Genomic DNA, 22,837 nt, shown 5'->3' on the forward strand with positions numbered 1-22,837 from the left:
CCAGAATGGAAGCAGAGACTGCAGTTACCAAGCTCTTCCTGTGGTCAAGGAAAGAGATGAAAACTCTTTGACCCAGGGTGGTGACTGTAAAGAGGGAGAGGTACCAAAGACTTAGTGATCTATTCTGAAAGTATAACCCACAAGGCATCATGATGGATTGAAATTTAGGGATAACAGGGATTGGTGAAAGGATGATTTGCAGGTTTTGCTCTGAGCAACTGAGCGAATAGATGATGGCACCATTTACTGGTCTAGGGGAAACTGGAAGAGGCTATCGCTATGAAGATATTTGTTCAAATGATCATTTTCATGAAGAAGATAATGATACAGATATTGCATAAGAATTGCAGATACAGTTTATACTCAAATACAGTTCACATTAAAATTACATATGAAACGACCTTTAATTTTGAGGCAACAAGTTTATGGAATATTTTACTACAAATACTTATAATACTTCATTTTATCCATGTTTAAAGCTGTTTAAATTACCAACCTCAATTAATTTAAAAGACTGATTTATTATTACAAAGATTCTTGATCCATGCCTTTAATGTCAATGCAGACACGGTCAGTTCAAGGGAAAAAAAGAAACACCCTGAACTCATCCATGTGTTTAGAAGACAAATTAAATCATCTTTTAAATAGCCCCAGGATGGTCTCAGTCATTAAAGAGCAGAAGGCTAATAAAACAACTGTTCCTACTAAATCGTTTTCTAAGTTTTATAAGTAGATGTCCTCCCTTTATATTTTATTGTCAATATATGTTATCTTTATTGAGAAGTAGTTCTTCCATAGCTCCCAAAAAGGTTAAGAACCTGAGGTGTATTACAGGCCAATTTCTCTTGTCCATGTTGACTTAAAATAGTTTAAAGAGCTTCTTCTCATGTTGGAGGTGATTCATTGCACTAGATTTAGCTTTTAAAAACACCCTGCTCAAACCTATGAGTGTCTATGTGTGTGCACATGCGTGTGCACACATGTGGATTTACGACTTTTGCCAACGTGACCTGATGCATCAGTCCTAAAGAACAGCTTTAAACATGCGAGAAAAAATCCAGTATTAGAAATCACACATATTAAAGAGAAAACAATATCTACCAAACCTTATTCAAAATGGTGAAGGACTTTATTATTTAATAAATCAATGGACTTTGAAAGAAATAAGGAAATAGAACAGCAGGTTAGGTTCCTGCTCTAAAATCACCTTCACTATTTACAGATTGATGTATTTAAGTCCAGTGAATAAAATTAAGGAAGCCGAGCAAGGACAACTGTAAAGATCCAGTGGATTTTACTTTAATACTCCACCTGAAAGATTATAACGCATCCACATTTTCATTGGACATAAACATTTATTAGAAGGGGATGCTGTTTCTAAACATGTTTCATACTTTTAAAAATATTCTACTACATGTTACTTAATTTGTGTGCATGAGGTCACATTCTGTCATGTATAATAGTTACCCATGTACTTGCTTGTTGGCTCATACTGAATTGTCAGTTCCTTGGAAGATTCTATACCTTTTGTTTTTTTATGCATCTGGGGTATATAGAACTCTTTCTTACATAAAGTTGTTAATCAGTAAGTGATGAATTAAAATGAATTTCTACTTGATAAAATAATGACCCTGAGGCAAATAAATTTTAAAAGGGTTTTTAGTGTCTGAGACAAACTACAAGGTCAGAAATAGAAGCAGAAGCTCCAAAATTTCTAGTTTATTAGTGGGGAGGGTATATCCACTCACTGGAGAAAAAAAATCCAAGTCTATCTAGCTACCTGCCCAACATTGAGCATTACAAAATCATTCTTTTTTTTTTTTTTTTTTTTATGGCTGTGTTGGGCCTTTGTTTCTGTGCGAGGGCTTTCTCTAGTTGTGGCAAGCGGGGGCCACTCTTCATCGCGGTGCGCGGGCCTCTCACTATCGCGGCCTCTCTTGTTGCGGAGCACAGGCTCCAGACTCGCAGGCTCAGCAATTGTGGCTCACGGGCCTAGTCTCTCCATGGCATGTGGGATCTTCCCAGACCAGGGCTCGAACCCGTGTCCCCTGCATTGGCAGGCAGACTCTCAACCACTGCGCCACCAGGGAAGCCCCTAAAATCATTCTTTTTTATTTTTAGATTAATCTATACGCATTCAACACAGTAAAAGACACATATTAGGTAAAATAATATTGCTCTGTAATAATGCTGGAATTGGCTTATATAAGTAACAAGTGTTTAAGTTCTGACAGTAAATTCTAATTTCAAAAGTTTCCATTTCTTCTGTAAGATTAAAGTTCTCAGAATTATTACGGTTATTCGGTGCCTCCTGATCAACTTCAGAAAAGATTACTTTAAACAAATGAAAGCATTCCTTCAAGCGCTGGCTACCTTTGACTGCCATTTGCCTCACCAGTACATATTAAGATTAAGGTGAAGAAGAATTGAGGAGTTATCAGTTTTTCCTTTTGCAATATTTTTTTGCTTAAAATATATGTTTCTACTTACTATGAATACACAGATACTATCATTTAATAGAAAACTTATGTCATATATTACTGAAATCTCACTGCAACTAATATTTTTTTTGTTTTTTTTGTTTTGAGATCAATATGTAAAGGAGATCATTTAATTTTACTGGAGGATGTACACACAAATCCTTTCTAAATGGAAAGACACAACATATTGTTATGTACAAAGATTTTATATCAACCTTTTCAGATAAATATACATTTTAATGAAACTCCAACCAGCTTTCCAATGGGAACTTTGTTTATTGTGTTGGTTGACTGTTTTGCTTGAAACTCATTTTCCTTCATCACCCAACCTGAAGTGTCCCTCTCACACTGGTCACTCTACATCATACCTCCATGTTTTATTTTGCTAGAACACTGTCTCTTCCCTCAGCTTTACTGAATTATAATTGACATAAATGCACTGTGTAAGTCTAAGATGTACAACACAGTGATTTTATATGTGTATATATTACAAAATGATTGCCACGTTAAGTTTAGTTAATACATCCATTACTTCACATAGTTTCAATATTTTCTTTTTTTCCGTAGTGAGAAATTTTAAAAATCTACTCTCTTGGCAACTTTCAAATATGCAATGCAGTATTGTTAACTATAGTCACCATGATTTACACTACATCCCCAGAACTTATTCATCTTATAACTGGAAGTTTGTACCCTTTGACTACTTTAACCTATTTCCCCACCTCCCACCCTATGCCCCACCTCTGGCAACCACTTCTGTTGCCTGTTCTCTGCTTCTATGAGTTTAAGTATTTTTTAGATTCCACAAAGAGAGATCATACAGTATCTGTCCTTCTCTGTCTGACTTATTTCACTTAGCATAATGCCCTCAAGTTCCATCCATGTTGTTGCAAATGGCAAAATTTTCTTCTTTTTTCTGACTGAGTAACATTCCGGTGTATACCACATTTTCTTTAACCATTCATCCAACAAGGGACACTTAGGTTGTTTCTATATCTTGGCTATTGTAAATAATGCTGCAATGAACGTAGGGGTGCAGAAATCTCTTTAGTTTCCTTCAGATATATACCCAGATATAGAATTGCTGGATCATGCAGTAGTTCTGCTTTTAATTTTTTGAGAAATCTCCATACTCTTTTCCATAGGGGCTGTACCAATTTACATTCCCACCAGCAGTGCCCAAGGGTTCCCTTTTCTCCACATTCTCACAAGCACTTGTTATCTCATCCTTTCAATAACAGCCATTCTTTTTTTTTTGCCTAGAACTGTCCTGGTTTATTTATTTATTTTTTTACACACACACACACACACACACACACACACACACACACACACACACTGTATTTTATTTTTACAAGAGGTAAATAGACTGACACCAAGCATTGTACATGGATGACCACAACAAAAGCAACAATGATTGCAATTACCAAACATGAAACACACTCATACTATGTCATAATATTGACATTCAGTCCAGTAATCCTCCACTGTAACAGCTCCTTTACTTTGCAGTGAAAATTGATTTGTATATTCTTTGCCTCTGAGTCCTTGTGGGATTTTTGTTTTTAATTCAAACAGAAAGTCACAAAAATTATACTCATCCTCATCAGTTCACTCAGTCCCATGTAATTAATTTTTTTTTTTTCATCTTGATCTTTTGTTAGCACTTTTATGAGTTCATCAGTTTTTCATTAGGGTTCTGAAAATGCGTATTCATTCAGTTCAGCAGTACAGTCAGTTACCAGAAACCTGTACTTGTCAGAGTCTTTTCCATGAATTTCTTGAAGATGAAACCCTTTTATAGGAACATATTTGCAAAAGCATCAGAGTACACCCAGAACTGTCTGTAAATGACAAAAGACTTAAAAATGACCACGGTTAAAGATTTGATGAAAGTTCATAATAATGCAGTTAACAAGAAAATTAGTTATTTCTGAGATATACATTTTAAAGTAATCACTAGGATTATGACTTATAACATTATACCAGAACACATAAGATTTTTAGAAATTTCATGTAATGTCTGAAACATTTATATTAACATATTTCCATACAAATAACCCAATGAAAGTTTAGTATTAGTTGTTTTGTTTGTTTTTTTATACTGCAGGTTCTTATTAGTCATCAGTTTTATACACATCAGTGTATACATGTCAATCCCAATAGCCCAATTAATCACACCACCATCCCCACCCCACCGCAGTTTTCCCCCCTTGGTGTCCATATGTCTGTTCTCTACATCTGTGTCTCAACTTCTGCCCTGCAAACCGGCTCATCTGTACCATTTTTCTAGGTTCCACATACATGCGTTAATATACGATATTTGTTTTTCTCTTTCTGACTTACTTCACTCTGTATGACAGTCTCTAGATCCTTCCACGTCTCAACAAATGACTCAATTTCGTTCCTTTTTATGGCTGAGTAATATTCCATTGTATATATGTACCACATCTTCTTTATCCATTTGTCTGTTGATGGGCATTTAGGTTGCTTCCATGACCTGACTATTGTAAATAGTGCTGCAGTGAACATTCAGGTGCATGTGTCTTTTTGAAATATGGTTTTCTCTGGGTATATGCCCAGTAGTGGGATTGCTGGGTCATATGGTAGTTCTATTTTTAGTTTTTGAAGGAACCTCCATACTGTTCTCCATAGTGGCTGTATCAGTTTACATTCCCACCAACAGTGCAAGAGGGTTCCCTTTTCTCCACCCCCTCTCCAGCATTTGTTGTTTGTCGATTTTCTGATGATGCCCATTCTAACTGGTGTGAGGTGATACCTCATTGTAGTTTTGATTTGCATTTCTCTAATAATCAGTGATGTTGAGCATCTTTTCATGTGCTTCGTGGCCGTCTGTATGTCTTCTTTGGAGAAATGTCTATTTAGGTCTTCTGCCCATTTTTTGATTGGGTTGTTTGTTTCTTTAATATTGAGCTAAATGAACTGTTTATATATTTTGGAGGTTAATCCTTTGTCCGTTGATTCGTTTGCAAATATTTTCTCCCATTCTGAGGGTTGTCTTTTCGTCTTGACAATAACAGCCATTGTAACAGGTGTGAGGTGATATCTTATTGGTTTTTTTAAAATTTTATCTTATTTATTTTTTATACAGCAGGTTCTTATTAGCTATCTATTTTATACATATTAGTGTGTATAAGTCGATCCCAATCTCCCAATTCATCCCACCACCACCACACACCCCCACCCCCTGCTTTCCCCCTTGGTGCGCATACGTTTGTTCTCTACATCTGTGTCTCTATTTCTGCCTTGCAAACTGGTCCATCTGTACCATTTTTCTAGGTTCCACATACATGCGTTAATATACGATATTTGTTTTTCTCTTTCTGACTTGCTTCACTCTGTATGACAATCTCTAGGTCCATCCACGTCTCTACAAATGACCCAATTTCATTCCTTTTTATGGTTGAATAATACTCCACTGCATATATGTACCACATCTTCTTTATCCATTCGTCTGTCGACGGGCATTTAGGTTGCTTCCATGACCTGGCTATTGTAAATAGTGCTGCAATGAACATTGGGGTGCATGTGTCTTTTTGAATTATGGCTTTCTCTGGGTATATGCCCAGTAGTGGGATTGTTGGGTCATATGGTAATTCTATTTTTAGTTTTTTAAGGAACCTCCATACTGTTCTCCATAGTGGCTGTATCAGTTTACATTCCCACCAACAGTGCAAGAGGGTTCCCTTTTCTCCACACCCTCTCCAGCATTTGTTGTTTGTAGATTTTCTGATGATGCCCCTTCTAACCGGTGTGAGGTGATAACTCATTGTAGTTTTGATTTGCATTCCTCTAATAATTAGTGATGTTGAGCAGCTTTTCATTGCAACTAACATTTCAAACCATCAGATTTACTTGTGTTATGAAAATGTAAAGATTAATTTATCTCCTACTTCCTTAATATCCTATATTTTATGTTTTTATTTTTCACATGCAGTTCTTTTATGTTTTGGTGGAGGAAAAATAGGAGATACAATAGTGCAGAGAAAATTACATATAAATTATTTAATTTTTATCCAGGAGCTTACATCTTATTCATTTTTATATTTGTTGTATTTTGAACTGGGTGGGATTTGTCCTTATTTTTAGTCTTTTCAAACCTGGTTACTGCACCAAGGTTCTCCAAATACCCAAGTACTCAATGATTCTTATTGTTCTAGGCTACTCTTTCCCCACTTCCTGCCATATATGCTCAGACTCCCTTCGGTTAACAACAACTACACCAATATCATGGTCTACTATTATGTTTTAGGTGATATGAGGTACATTTATCAAGGGCTTCACCACGTACTCTTGCCTATTGAATAGTATTAATTTTAAATAAAACAGTTCTCAAGAGATCTCAAAAGAGCCACTCCTCTTCCTCAGGCATATATGTATATTCATTTCACTTTAAATGCTTTCACCTATAGCATCTCTACCAATTGAACATTAATGAAACAGTTTTTAAAACACTTTTCCAAGGTGTTCACTTGTCCAGCTGCTTCTATACAGACCCAAGTTCTCAACTGGCTCCAATAATAAATCCACACAAAGAACTGCGCCATACAGAGAAACTTAGATATTCAAGCCTAGGTAGAATGTACATTTTTACTTAGTCCTTCTTAGGATTCTCTCTCCCTGTCTCTCTCTCTCTGTCTCTCCCTTTTTTTGCCAATCCATATTTTAGAGAGTAGATAAGAGATGTTTACATCACAAGCTGATGAGGAAATACCTGAGATAGATGTTTTGGCATAACTTAAGCGATGATTTTGCCATACCTTAAGCAATGCTTTTGCCATCTAGAGTTAACAAGAGAGAGAGTAGAAGGGAATATATTCATAACTGGTTAGTGTTTCGCTTTGATAACTTTAGTGTGCCTTGGATAGGACTCCAAACTTGCAAGATGTGTAAACATCCTTCCACTTTGATTAATTATTTAAGTATTGTCTGAGGGAGATATCATAGTATAGAGACAGAATCCAGTATCTCTCTTGGTCTGGACTCCTGTTTATATGACTTTTACATTTATTTCCAGCACATTTGGAATCAACTGATTGATGTCCCTCCATTTTAAAAGAAAGTCAATTAGCTCTGTAATAAAGAGAGCAACTTCTTAATCAATGCAAAGAAAAAAATCAAGGAGGAGGACAGAAATATTCTGCATTACAATTATTTTCTGTAGTAGTTACAAGCAGGGAATCTCAACTCCAACTCACTAAGCTGAGTGATATAGGCAAGTTACTTAAACTCTTCAGTTGTAAATGGCCATAATAATAGTGTCTACTTCCTGGGGTTGTCATGAGAATAAAATAAAATTATACTTATAAAATGTTAATTACTGTGCCCAGCACTTACAAATGTTCAGAAAATATTACACCAGAGCACATCAACATTCCCATAAAAATGCTACTCCGGGTTTCAGAAAACAAGAGTTTTTCTGAGATTCTTGGGAACCAGTTCAACCACCACACATCGTTAAATAAAAAGTTATGGTTGCAGAAGAAAAACTATATTTTCGCAAGTGTGCTCATCAGCATCTTGCAAATACTGTGACAATTACAGGAAAAACGTATTATAATTATGAACCAGTCTTCAGGAGACTTGTTGAACATCTTCAGTGTAACTGAGTCTGTGTGCATGTGTACGTGTGCATGTGTGCGTATGTGTGTGTGTAACGTCGCCACTGATGAATTCAACCTATAGTTCAAGTTTGCTGTGAAGTGTTAGATTATATTCTGGAGCTCAAGGGTGTCAAGGACTACCACCCAGAAACGCAGCTGTGAACCAGCAGAATCCCTCAGATCAGGAAACTGGAATGGATGGGAAGGTCACAGGAAAAACAGTAAGATTTTAAATGGGTAATTATTTAATTTGGGGAGAGTTGCCTTTATTCTAGAGGAAGGCAAAATAATTAGGAAGATCAGCTCTCCCTAATTAAGATAATTTATAGGAATAGAAAGGGAAGCAACGTTTAATTTCTGCAATATTCCAGGCACTTGACATATGTTTTAGCTACTATTTCTGAATGCGTATTACAGGCTAAATACTTAACAGGTATTACTTAACTTAATCCTTGCAGTAACTGTATGAGGTAGATATTATTGATTCAACTTTGCACATGAGCAAAACTGAGGCTCAGAAAGTTTCCCAGCGCCATATAACTAATTAATGGCAAAAATTGGATTTCAACCCAAGGCTAGTTGGCTGTATGAATAAAAGGTTAAATCAGTCCTAAGCTTGCCTAGAAGAATGACCAGAGAATTTTGTTTTCCTAGAACTATGGAGTTGAGATAACTGGGAAAGTTGTGCCTCTTTTGTTTGCTAAGTAGAACTGCTCTTAGGCTAGTGGAGGAGGGGCTGTGAATTGATACGCAGGCCTTTATCTTCCGTTACTAGAATGGTATTAAATATTGGTGAGAAATCGTGGCTAGAACTTCTTTGTGTCAAGTGGCCCACACTGACCCTGGCTCTTGCCCCATGTGGATAAGGGGCAAATGTGTGTATTTTGGGTGTTTCTGGGCCACCCAATGACATACAGATTCCATGCCAGCATCTCTCATGCCTTGTATCCTTCTATACAGCTAAGTAAATGTAGTATTAAATTACATTCTACTGCATCTGTGAGTATAATTGCCAATTTGATCCCCTCACAGCTACAGTGATATTGCAGGCTCCAATGACTGTTATATCCTGTCACTAAAAGTCATATATCCAGCTGAAATACAGACTGTTTAGCAAAACTAATCCTAGATAAACGGCTTGTGATTAAAGCCAACCTATTTCTGGCATTAATATCAGAGATCATGAAGTTAACTAAAGCCGTTTGCTTCTTTTAAATGGATTTATAGGATCACAAACTTGTACTGTGAAAAATTATTTTACTGCCATTTTAAATTTTTGTCTTTACTTTTATTATCCCTTTGTTATTATTAAAAATTCCTCTGGAATAAGAGGCTTTATCAGCTATGCCAATGAAAGAGATATTTACTGGCTGAAAAAGGGATCATCAAACCCCTGATGACAGGGCACAGCGATACTAATTAGGATCAAAGTGAGAGAGGAAGAGAAGAAAGGAAAAATAAATAAAAGGACAAAGAGCCAGGGACCACCTCTACACACAGGTTGTCCTGGACAACGCTCTGGTGGAATCAGTGTGTGCGTGAGAGCGTCATTCTATCACAAACATGTCCGTGAAGTAATAAACAGAAGAAGGGATGGAGAGAGAGAGAGCTGTGCGGACAGCAGATAAGGCAAGTCCCTTAATCCTAAAAGAGAATGTTTTTGGTAGCCAGTCTTACGTGACAGCTAGTCTATTTCTATTTTATCTGGTGGACAAACCATTTCTCATTAACGGCAGGACTGTTAGCAATAAGCAATGCTCCAGTAATTGAAGATTTGAACAGCAGGCTTAGTCACCTCTTGAGGAAGAAAATGCTAGAGGTCTTAAAAAAACATGGGACAACAGATTCTGGGTTTTATCCTCTAAAAAGACATACCTAAGGAAACAAATGTTCTATTGCAGCTACTTTTACCTTGGCTATATGACAGTCTCACCTGACAAGCTTTTAGAAATTGCTGATGTCAGGGCCCCATCTCAGACCAATAAAATCAGAATATCTGCTCCAACCCCAGTGTTTTCATAAGTCTCCCCAGGTGATTTTACTGGGCAGTCCAGTTGGAAAGAATATGGACTCTGAGGAGAGGTAAAGCTGAATTCGATTCCTGCTCATCTTTCTATTGGCTGTGTGATCTTGGTTTTAGTAAAGCTCTCTAAGCCTCAGGTTTTCCATTTATAAAATAAGGATAAACTGCCCTAGAATTATTGTGTAAAAGAAATGTGAGGTTCCTAAAACATGGTTGTCCTACTTAAATTTTAGTTACATTTTACCAAAAAGAGCTTTGCATATTTGAATTTATATCACTGGTGATAAATTAGAAAAATATTTTTAGGGGAAAACTGTTTCGATTTGAGGTAAAAGTTTACTCAGCAATATTTTTAAAAATCTCACAAGAACGATACTGCAGAACAATTGATTATTTCTAAAAAGTAAAAACACTGGATTTCAACCACCTTATTAAATTTTAATAATACAAAAAAAAAAATAATACATAACATCCCCAAGCACTTAATAGCTGTTACAGTTTCCTCATCTCTCAAGTAGATAGCATATGACCCACTAACCCCACAAGTTTGCCATAAGCCAATAAATCTAAGAGTGTACTTTATTATTTTTAAGTATAATCACAAGACTACTGTAAAGTTTCTGGTCCCTTTCATAAGAATTAAATCCCATTTTTATGAGAATTAAATTATCCTGTTATAAGAAATGGCATTAACCAAGACTCTAGTTCCTTACTATTTTATCCAAATACTACTGTAAATTAATATATTTTCATCTTATATTTCATATTCTAGCTGTTAAATAGCCCATGCATTTTTATATAGAGAAATGATTTAATTGGAAAACATATGTACCAACCTGATACCTATTTTCCTAGCACTCAGTTTTAAGGTTTTCAGATATTCATTTGCAAGTTCTGTGATATATCCTATTTTTTTAATCAAACACAGTTAATTCCGTTTTGAAGACTGTGAAATGAACAAAAATGTCCCAGCTATAAGCAACATATGCTTTACTTTCAAATACCATCATTGACTTTATTAAAACCTCAAAGAAATTTCCAAACTATGCCATTTTATTTTCATTTTCTATAATTGTTTAAATATTCAAAATGGTTTTTTTTAATAAAAAGGTCAATTTATTATACCTTTTGTTTGGTGGGATATCAGTGCCCTTTAAAACCCTACTATTCAAGTACAAATGATTATGTTACAAAGTATTTACAATTTCAGTCTTCTTCCTTCATATTTTAAAACACAATAACTATCTGGTTACAACACTGAACAAAAAATCCTGAAGGTGGCAAAAGGGAAAGCCTCTGCCTTAGGAGGCTCACTCCAGCCTCCTGCTTCCCCTGGATCCTCCAAACACCGCCCAGCCTCCACTGGAACAAATGTCTCTGAATTAAAGAAAAACTGGGTGACTGCTTTCCATGGTGGCCAATTCTAGTTTGACAGTGTTTTGGCTGCTGTCTTTATATTTTTATGTTCTGAAGATTTCTCTCATTCATTACCATTGCATTACGTGGGAACCCTGTTCTACAAGGTAATGTGGGATTCTGCCAACAATAACAATCTGAGGAAGCCTGGAAAACAACGTCCTAAACTCACACTTAATTCTTAAATTTGGAAGGTTTAGTTTAACCTTTAAAACAGAAGGCCAAGAAAACAATACACTGGAACTTCTACCTAAATGACACTACTGAAGACTATGAGGTCAGTGGTGACATCAAGATGTTACTAGATCGAGTGATACCAGTAAAACTATTTTCTGTCCCGCATTTTGCAATATGGAATCGCTGAAAAAAACACACTTCTTTCACTTACACAGTAAGACAGGGCAGGGGTTCCACACTGCAAATATTCAGACCCCAGTTCTGTTGTCTTAAAGCTTTTGAGAGATTTTTCTAAATTCTCTTCTAGTGTTCTAGATTAATAGAGGACTTCTATTCAGGTAGCTATGTCTAGGATATTCTAAACACTCAACATTTCACCATCATCTACAAAGAGACCATCAACACCCCATGAAGGACAAGAACAAAACCAATAGGCTGCACAAATTAAAACAGGCTGAAAAGGAGAATTCCCTTTTAGTTCTGCACATTTGAGGATTAAAAAAAAAAAAAAGTAGGAACTCTCCTCAGTACACAGATATGAAGCACAGAAAGCCTCCTGCATGCCATACTCTCTCATTACAGCATGTGCTGAACCACAATGAACAAGTGAGAAGGCAAATTATAGTGTTCTGTTTTGGCAAAATGCTCTTAATAAGTCTACACCCTCCCATGATAAACAAGAAACACAAATATCAACTACAAAACACTTTAATTACTCATAGTTGCTAATATCTCATGTATTACTTCAGATATGAGTTTTATTAAAATCAATAACAGAGGAGCTACACATATTTTTTCTAATATATTTCCTTAACAGTCTAATGGACTCCTAGTGGTGATACCTGGGGACACCATCCACAAGATATGTATTATATGTCATTCAGCATTGGAACATGGTGGATGTATTTCCCAACTGTTTAAACAATTTATAGATGGCCTGTCAGTCATTCAATATTATTTCTTATGACTGCATAGGCCTAGGATATTATATTTCCCCAACTTAAATAAAAAACCGTTGTAAAAACCATCCCGGTAAATTAATTAAAAAGAGATTCCCAGTTACCTAGGCAAGGATTATACTCAAATGCTTCTGAATAAATTTGGTATAGAACCTCATCCACTATGCAAATCTTAAATCACATGATTAGACTATATTTCATTATTTAAATTCCACAATCAGGACTTCCCTGGTGGTGCAGTAGTTAAGAATCCGCCTGCCGATGCAGGGGACACGGGTTCAACCCCTGGTGTGGGAAGATCCCACATGCCGCGGAGCAACTAAGCCCATGTGCCACAACTACTGAGCCTGCGCCCTAGAGCCCGCAAGCCACAACTACTGAGCCCATGTGCCGCAACTACCAAAGCCCTCGTGCTCCAGGGCCTGCACGCTGCAACTACTGTGCCCCCGTACTGCAACTACTGAAGCCTGCATGCCTACAGCCCATGCTCTGCAATAAGAGAAGCCACAACAATGAGAAACCCATACACCGCAACGAAGAGTAGCCCCTGCTCGCTGCAACTAGAGAAAGTCCGCGCACAGCAACGAAGACTCAACGCAGGCAAAAAAATCAAAAATAAAAAAAAATTCCACAATCAAGTGAGAAACTATATTACTTAACTGTAACAATGAATAATACTCCTCTTATTTTAACAAATAAACTCCTAACAGAAATAAAACATATAAATTGGCTGACTGTTTTCTGTAAGAGCAAAATTGGATAAATTATAAAAGAACATAAAGATGAGGAGAAAATACCAAATTATGGTATAAAGGGTAAATTCAGGCCATGTACACACACAGATATCATTTTTAATGTTTGGAGGTCTCTTCATTGTCTAAATGGGTGAATTTGGGACAGTTACATTCAATTATTTCTGTCATCCAAACAACCGAAATGGATCAGCAGAACAAAAATCACTTCAATTTATTAGTGATTGTCTCAAATTGTCCTGAAAATATTTATTTTCTATGTTATCTGAAATAAGAATAAGGTAGAAAATAGGATATCTAAAAGAGACGTGAAATTCATTCTCTCTTTCTCTTCCCCCTCCTTCTCTCTCTGTCTCTTCCCCCTCCTTCTCTCTCTGTCTCATGTGCCTTTGTTACCTTTTCAGGCTACTGGAACCTATATATCAATGTATTAACTTTATAAATTTCTGTTGCAATAAGCAATTTGAAAGTTCTCCATCAGGAAACAGGAGATCACAACAGTAATATCTTAATGTTAGTATAATCATCTCTATCACAATATTAATATAGTATCTTTATCCTCATTTTTATGCTAATATTTGTATACTATTATTGGTAACCTTTTTACCCATGTAGAAAGTTTTCATTTATTTATTTTGCTATGTATTACAAAGTACTGCCTCACTGCCCCTTAAAGATTTTTCTCCTATAGTAGCAATGATAAATCTGAGGATGCCTCCAGATACTCACCTAAAGTCATCTTTAACTCAAATGCATTCAAGTATGTTAAAGTGGCAGTGGACAGTCAAAGCTAGTTATGCAATGTGTCTGCCCATGGAAAAAAAGGTGTGTAAAAAAAGGAAGGTTCAGGATAAAAACCTAAAAATAGTCAAGGATATTCTAATAAGTACCCTTACTCTAATGATATGCAGCCTAGAAATATGTTAATCACATTTCTCTGGACTTCTACATTGGCCATCAGTTTTTCTAAAGCCTCATTATGTATCATTGCTAGTCTCTGTTCTAAGCAATGCTAATAGAAGTATATATTTAAAGTATTTAACACAGTATTTCCCAAATTCCTTTGCTAAAAGGTTGTGTTGAATATACATTAAGCAAATGAGATGGCAACACTAAATCTACTAATGTAGCCCATTCCTTTGCTAATACAATAATGCCATCTCTAATTTGCTCATTTCAACTGCAATCCACTGATGTTCAAAATTAAAGAAATATTTTCATTATTATGTTTAACACTATTAAATGATATAATTTGGTTTTAATGATCAAATTTTAATATCTTTTAAAAGAAATGCTGGAAAAAGTGGTCTCCTGCTGACATAATAGGAACATTATTCTGCTATTATCATATCTGTAAAGCAGTTGATGGTACTTTCTATTTTCCGTAGTAGAGTAAGTAGACTAAGAACTGTTCTTCCAAGAAACTCAGGATTTAGTTTTAGATAATTACAATTTGTATTATCTCTAAAGACTCTCTGTCAGAGATAATGATATACATCAACAAAACAGTACAAAGGAACATATATTTTGTTAATTTGTCATCAAAAAGGCAATGGCCATTTTAATATATGTACTATTAAAATACTTTTTTAACATATGGAAAAAAGAATATTCTGCACTGCAGAGAGTTTGGCTCTAAAGAGTGTGAGATATTTACAATAATAACTTCTAGTTGAAATGTTATACACATGAGGAACACCAGTATATTCCAACCTCATTAAATTCTCTGAAAACAAAGATATTCCACAATGGGTTCTAGAAAAAACCCAATCTAAATGATATGAAATGAGTGTGCCTGTCCATAAAAAGTTCGAGTTATTTATTTTAACAACACCCTTCTGCGTTGGTATGGTTTTACTCTTTCCATTTTAACTTAGTGTAAACTACTTATTACCATTTCTTGTTGTTAACGGTATCAAAATGTGATGAACAGAACAAAGCTGGAAGAAACAAAAACGCCACTTGCTCAAACAATATCAAACCCAAAAAGAGGCCTTAAGGACTTTCTCCTCTTTTACAGTAAAAGCTATATATTTTCTCTTGAATACTTTTTTAAAGACTAATCAGCTGCATGCATGCAAAGTGAAGTCGGAGACCATTTATTCAGGAGTAAAACTTTCCAAAAGGTAGAGCTGATTCATGGAAAAGTAGACTCTAAAAGCAACTGAAGGACTTCCCTGGTGGCACAGTGGTTAAGAATCTGCCTGCCAATGCAGGGGACACGGGTTCGAGCCCTGGTCCGGGAAGATCCCACATGCCGCGGAGCAACTAAGCCCGTACGCCACAACTACTGACCCTGTGCTCTAGAGCCCGTGAGCCACAACTACTGAGCCTGTGTGCCACAACTACTGAAGCCAATGCGCCTAGAGCCCGTGCTCCGCAACAAAGAGAAGCCACCGCAATGAGAAGCCCGCGCACCGCAGCGAAGAGCAGCCCCGGCTCGGCACAACTAGAGAAAGCCCGCGCGCAGCAACGAAGACGCAAGGCAGCCAAAAATAAATAAATAAATTCATTAAAAAAAAATAAAATAAAAACAACTGAAGAGTGATGCAGGGATTAGCCAGGCAGAAAATAGAATCTGTGTCACCATGCTCATGCTGTTAAAATGAAGTGGATTAAAACCAAACTAATTGGCTTGTGAATGTCATTTTGAGGTTACAAATATTTCTTGAAAGCCCTAGTGTTCATCAAATTTGACTCTCATCATTCATTTTTCATTCTAAAGTTACCCTGGTAAGCCACAGATGATGTGCACATCATCTTGCCCATCACAAACGGAAATGACTTACTACAGTCAAAAGTCATCTAGAACCGACACAAATTTGTATCCCCAATTTTTTTTATTACTTTTAGAACATCTACACTTTGTTATTCACAAGGAAAAGCTGACAAAGCATTCTCTTAATGCATAAAGTATTGCGTGGATTTGCAAACAAACCAACTTGTTTGAAACTCAGGGAAGCAAACAATGCACATGAAACCCACAATGCACTACTGTGCATGTCTTACAGGGAAATCAGGAGAGAAAGTGAATTGAATGATTCACAATAGGATACGTTTTGAAGGAGATAAACCTTTTATATCTATAAGCATAAAGATGCATAAATTATTAAATAATTTTACCCTACTAGTACTTGTTTTTGCATATGTTAACATTTAAACACACCAGAAACAGCTCCTGAAATTGCTTATGCTAATGCCTATTGCTACTCATTTTAAAAGGCAATTCCACTTAAAACCAAACCTCAGGCCTCAAAACACCAATTAAGGCCAAACAAAGCATACCAAAGTCGATATATGCAAGATATGAAAAGCTCCAAATTATATTTCAATGACTTTTAAATTTATAAATCAACCCAATCAATAAAGCATATGTTTAAAATTCTAAAAACATTTTTGGGCAGGTATTTTTTAAGCCAAATATAACTTCAATCCTCCCAATAATAAAAATCTCCCCAAATATAAAGCTAAATGTTTCATTAGCCTCCTAAGGGGCATATTAGATATGAAACAAAAATTGCTTTGGGGAATAGCTGACATCGTCATGTATAAGCTAAAGAACCAATAATTGGTTAAAGAAAAATATGAACTTCTGAAAGGTAATTACTATACAGGACATGCAAGAAGTCCGTGAGTCTCGCCTGTTAGATACATTGAGGAGCCTGTTCTAAGTCTTAGATTCTAAGAGACGCTATTCTGTCTTTTGCGACTAACTAATCAGTAAATAAAAATCCTTATGATTTGGTTAATTTTTTTTCTTTCAATTATCATTGATATCGTCTCTTGAAAAATACTGAGCAATAATTTTTAAATGCATATTTGAGTATTTCCCTAACACACTGGCAGGAACTGATAGACACTTAAAAATATAATTTAAGATTTATTCTGAATCCTTATCTTATTGAAAGCCAAAAAACCTTTAATAAACCAGTTTAGGAGACAGAATGCTCTTGGAAGGGAGTCTATAAATAGCAAAAGTTTTCAGATCGAAGAGTTCACTGGCAAAATGAAACCATAAGTGGTAGTTTGATCTCTATTAATCAGCTTGTATTTCATACTGTACCTGGTTGACTTTGAATTATCAAGTTTGAGATATTATAATGGTGTGCCTATATGACATGCATTTCAACATACACTTTCCATTTAGGAGAACATACGGAATTGGGTATATCAGGCTATTTTATGCTATAAAATACATTATTTATTTAACTGCCCTTTTCTGATTATAGGCTTATCAATCTATTTTCTGACTGTGATGTGGATGCCTATCTAGGTTCCTTTACTTCATTGATTCAAAGGAGGACTTAGAGATCAAAAGCCATTTTATCACTTAACAAGGAAAAGATCTATTTTAAACTTACTCTTACTATTTTATGAAAGGATAAGGCACACACAAGAATATCCCAGACAACAGAAACTGACTACCATATGTGGATTTAACGAAAAACAGAAAAACTATTAACAGGCTTATCCTTCAGATTCATACACTATAGCTTTCACCCTCAGGGGTCGGAGTCATATTTTCATTATGTCTGCCCTCTCTACCTCACTAGAGTATGAAGAAACACGTATATCAATCGGTACTAGGAGTCAATAGTGAGGTAACCCTCCCCCATCCTGCAAAACAAGGAAATATGATTGATACAACTTCTCGCAGCTAAACTGGGGCAGGAAGGACATTGACCATCTACTGAAGCAATAATAAGAGGTTACAGGAGTCATGCATTATCTAAAGGAGAAGAAACATTTCTAATGAACTTAATCTGATTCCAACTTCACAAACATTTGTATTGCTATAATTTTCCCTTCCCAAGTCCATGTGCTTATCAAGAGCAATATAGAGGTCAATTAGATATGAGTATTCTGGTTCTTGTGATTGTTAAATATCTCATTTAAAATAAATGAGCTTCCATTTTGATTGTTATATCATTTTTTTTCATCTGGTTTGAAGTTAACTCCCCCACCACTACCACCACCATATGGATCTTCTATCAATAAGATGAGGTAATCAGGTTTTTGGGTCTATAACACTAAAGATTAGATTCTGGTTGATGATAAATTCACCAGTGAAAGGCTATCCTCTGAGTTATTTCAGAACTTTTCCAGATGGGACCTATGACCACCACTCAAGGATCTCCTTATTTGGGATTGATTCAATATTCCAAAGACAAAAGAATTATATAACCCTACCCAAGTATCTTGTACTATAGCTTGTACTATAGCTTGTACTATAGGTTGTACTAATAGCCTGTACTAATAGCTTGTACTAATAGCTCATACTATATTGCACATATCAATCCCACTGACACTGCTTGTCCAACTTCTGGGTTTACAGTGTGGTAAAGCCTCAAGAAAGTTGAGAATATAGTCTGCAATTCCAAAGAAGTTGGCAAATTTAAGAAGTGCCTCATGGGCTAGAAGAAAAGCAGAGGTCAGGAATTATTTTCCCTCTAATCCACGTGTTTGTAAGATACGACTATGCAGCACCAGAGATAAGGATGAAATTTAATTAAGTGTAATATTATAAAAATATAAATACAGTACTGCCTGTGAACTAAAGAAGCAGAAAACAAATAACCATTCAATGGAGGACTTCCCCCAGAGTGACAAATTACAACAGAATCAGCACCAGGAATAGATTTCCTGATTTAAACAGTAAACCGTGTTGCCTTTTATGGAGTATATGAATGAAATTGGCAAGAGTAGCTAATTATTTATAGCTGATTAGTCTATCAAATCTCTTGGTAGGATAAGCAAAACATGAACTTTTTATAATTATTTGGAGTCAATATACTCTAAATGCAGTATACTTCATCTGTGAGGCATATACATTCTAAAGGCTTGAATTTTTTTTCTGAAGTTTTACATTTTAGTTTTAGATATTGGTATTCTGAGAACAGAAATCATGTATGACAGTTCATAACGTATTTCAGGAAAACAGAACATTTTAAATATACTTGGAATACAGAAAAACACAATGCAGAGTTTCTATTTTGTGCTTACTTTGTGGAAATGTTAAGCCTGAGATGATAAATATTAAACTATGCTAAAAACAGTGGTAGTTTAGAAATGCACCAACCTTCAGGATCCAGTAGTTTCTCTATGCCTAAGTGATATTTGGCAATGTTGAATGCATGTTCCAGTCGTTGTGTGGCTGACTGCTGGCAAACCACACTATTCCAATCAAACAGGTCTGGCCTGAAACACACACAAATATAAAGACAAATATAAATCAATTTTAAATGTTTCATGAGATTCACTTCAATTCTTTCTTAGTTCCCAGACCAGGGATCGAACACATGCCCCCTGCCATGGAAGCGCAGAGTCTTAAACACTGGACCACCAGGGAAGTCCCCAGTTCTGATATTTGACTGCCAACCCATGCCCACATTCCTTAAGAGTTGAGTGTTACTCTTCGGTACTCCTCAATAACATTTCTCATTTAGACAAGTCACAATTTTAATAGAAAATCCTGAAGAAAACAAAGGAGAAATTATTCTATCTTATCCAAGCAACAAAAATGTGTTCCATCTCATCCAGTCTCATGGATTTGAATACCAGCCATTTGCTGGTATCTTCTAATTCTATAAGCCTAGCCCAGACCTCTTCCCTGAACTGCAGACTCTAGATCCATCTGCTTACTCAGTAGCTCTACTTAGAGTTATCACAAGACTCAAGCATCCAAAACTGACCTTCTGATACTCATCCCCATTGTACCACGACAACTCACCTACCTCTCTTATAGTTCTCCCTTCCTCAGTAATCAATGACAAGGTCAAACTTGTAGGTACTCGGTAGAGAAACCTTGGTGTCAACTTTGATGACTCTTTCACTCTCATACAACACTTAGTTAGAAATATATCCAGAATTTGACCACTTCACACTATCCTCGCTGCTAGCACCATAATCCAAACCACCATCTTAGCCTGCATACAACACTGCATTAGCTTTCTAACTGCTCCCCTATTCCCACCCTTGCCCTTGTTAATCTATTCTCAGCAGAGCTGTCAGAGTGATCCGGCAAAATGTTTCATCATAACCTTCTCAAATCCTTGCTATCAAGGGAGTAAAATTCACTGACTTAACTGCAACCTACAAGGCCCTACATGGTCCGGCTCCCCATTAACTCTCTGATTTTATTTCTTGCCTCCCTCCTCGTATTCCTCAAACAGGCTAGATAGTTTCCCGCATCTGCACTTGCTGTTCCCTATGCCTGGAATTCTCTTCCCCCAGACATAGACATGGCTCACTCCTCCACTTCCTTTGGGTCTTTACTCAAAAGTCACATTGATGAGTCCTTCTCTGCCCTTCCCCCATCTAAAATTGCCTGCCCCCAAATCAAACTTACACAGAATCATTTCCTATCCCTCTTAATTGCTTTATATTTTTTCTCATTAGCACTTAACTACTATTTAACATATTATACATTTAATTAATCTTATCTATTTACCTATCTCCCGCACTTGAATGTAGACTATAGAATTATTTTTGCCAGGTTTGTTCACTTCTGGAAACCCAGCCTGACACATAGGAGGGGCTCAATAAATATTTATTGACTACACCAGAGAATGGATGAGAACATACTATATGAATATCATTTTACTTAATAACGGAGAAAACACAAAGTCGTGTAAGAGGTCGTTCTTATCCTATAAGGATTTTAAATCTAACGAGGAAAAAAAATCCATACATCACAAGTTACATACATTTTAAGTGTGACAAATACACATAATAATATAGATGGTTTTCTAAAATCTGAAGAGGTCAAGAAAGTTTTTTTTTGAGGCTTAAGGGATTCTTAAATGGTGGTTTGGGTTAGATTAAAGAAAAGTGCTTGAGAATAGAATTCTAAATTGCATGGATATTAGAGAATCAAAGTTGTTAGGGAAGAAAAGAGCAGAATGTGCCCAGTCAGTCAGGACCTCACAAGCCTGGCTCCACTGGGAGATTTCTAGTATCAAGTGGTGGGAGATACGGTTAGGAGGAGGATTGGGATGAGTCTGTAAAAGGCCTTGGCTGTTAAGGAATTACAATTTTACCCAACAACATTGGAAACCATTAGTTAAGTGCTTCTTCACCTTTCCTGGATCACAGATACCTCTGAGAATCCGATGAGCACTATGAAACTTCTACCCAGACAAAATTCCTATCCATAGCTTTAAACAGAATTACATAGAATTTTAGGACATTTGGGTCTGTCAATGGACTCCTGCTTAAGAACCCATGCTCTGCAAGAGAAGATGTTTCAAGGATGGGGTTAGCTGCTATTTTCTAAAACCAGAATTCAAAAAGTGCAACTTTATTTCTTTATTTATAAAAAGTTATATATATAAAAAGTTTATAAACTTTATTTCTCCTTTGACTCTCATTTCCTTTTCTCTACTTGCTCCTACCCTGTTTAATTCACCAGACTTTTGTGCACTTCTTAGTAAACCTAATCTCCCCTATATACTCCAAGTTACCCAAAACAGCTAAAAACCTTTTAGAACCTAAAATATGTATAAATTGGGAGCTGTCTCTAGTAGTGGAAAGACTCTTAAGAAACAAAAATTAAATCCTAGACTATTTGGGGGAAGTTTTAATTTCACTATGCAACCTCTGCCCCATCTTCATTTCTCCATCTCTCACTAAGGGGAGTGGAAAAGAATATAGGTGGGAGAGTGTGGGAAACCAGTTTCTTACCTACAGCAAAGTAAACAAGGTTAAATCAGTATGATAAAAAAATAGGATTACTTCCACATTTAAGCCCTTTTCCCTTCATCCCCTTCGCCTTCTCCTTAGCCACTAACTAGTTACCTGGGTGATGAGTTATCTAAGTCATGTAATCTATTTGAGCTTCAGTGTTTTCATTTTAAAAAGAAGGAATTGTACTGAATGGCCTTCGAGGTCTCTTCTAGCATTTAAAATCAATCTAATAAAATGTTTTAAATCATTAAAATTCACCATTAATTAACATTTTAAATAAACATGATTTTCAAATGCATAAAGAATTGTAAAACTAACCAACTGAAGAGGAAAGCCACATACCTTTCCATGCTAACCTAGACCATAAGTCATAAATAAGAATGTGCCACCAAGGATCCCCACACTTTTGAGGAAACCGACATACTGAATGAGATAACATAGCCTAGTAGATAAGCAGAGTCCCCTACGAATCCATATCCTGGCTCTACAGCATATTAGCTGTGAAAAGATTTCAGTCAAAAATGGAACCAGAGGATATAAAATGGAGAATTTCCCACACGTGCCCTCAGAAGAACGGAACTTAAGAATTCAGAGGCTGATTTTCTATGATCGCCTGTTTTACAGAAGATCAAGCCTTATCTCCCAACCAATGAATATCCACCAAGAATCTCTCCCCATCCTCAAGTCAATGAACTTATTGCTTGCACTCCGGCTGTACTGC

The 22,837-nt window shown here is 36.2% G+C and overlaps 1 protein-coding gene across 1 annotated transcript in view; it reads right to left on the bottom strand.

The window, feature by feature from the left end:
• Window positions 1-22,837, bottom strand: part of LOC118889001 (dystrophin) — a 1,535,792-nt gene that overhangs the window by 1,502,351 nt on the left and 10,604 nt on the right. Inside the window, exon 3 of the mRNA XM_036840547.1 lies at window positions 19,511-19,629. Within this exon, the coding sequence (XP_036696442.1) occupies window positions 19,511-19,629 (119 nt within the window). The remainder of the gene's footprint in view (window positions 1-19,510; window positions 19,630-22,837) is intronic.

This window comes from Balaenoptera musculus, chromosome X (assembly GCF_009873245.2).
Source record: "Balaenoptera musculus isolate JJ_BM4_2016_0621 chromosome X, mBalMus1.pri.v3, whole genome shotgun sequence".
Classification (NCBI taxonomy): Eukaryota; Metazoa; Chordata; class Mammalia; order Artiodactyla; family Balaenopteridae; genus Balaenoptera; species Balaenoptera musculus.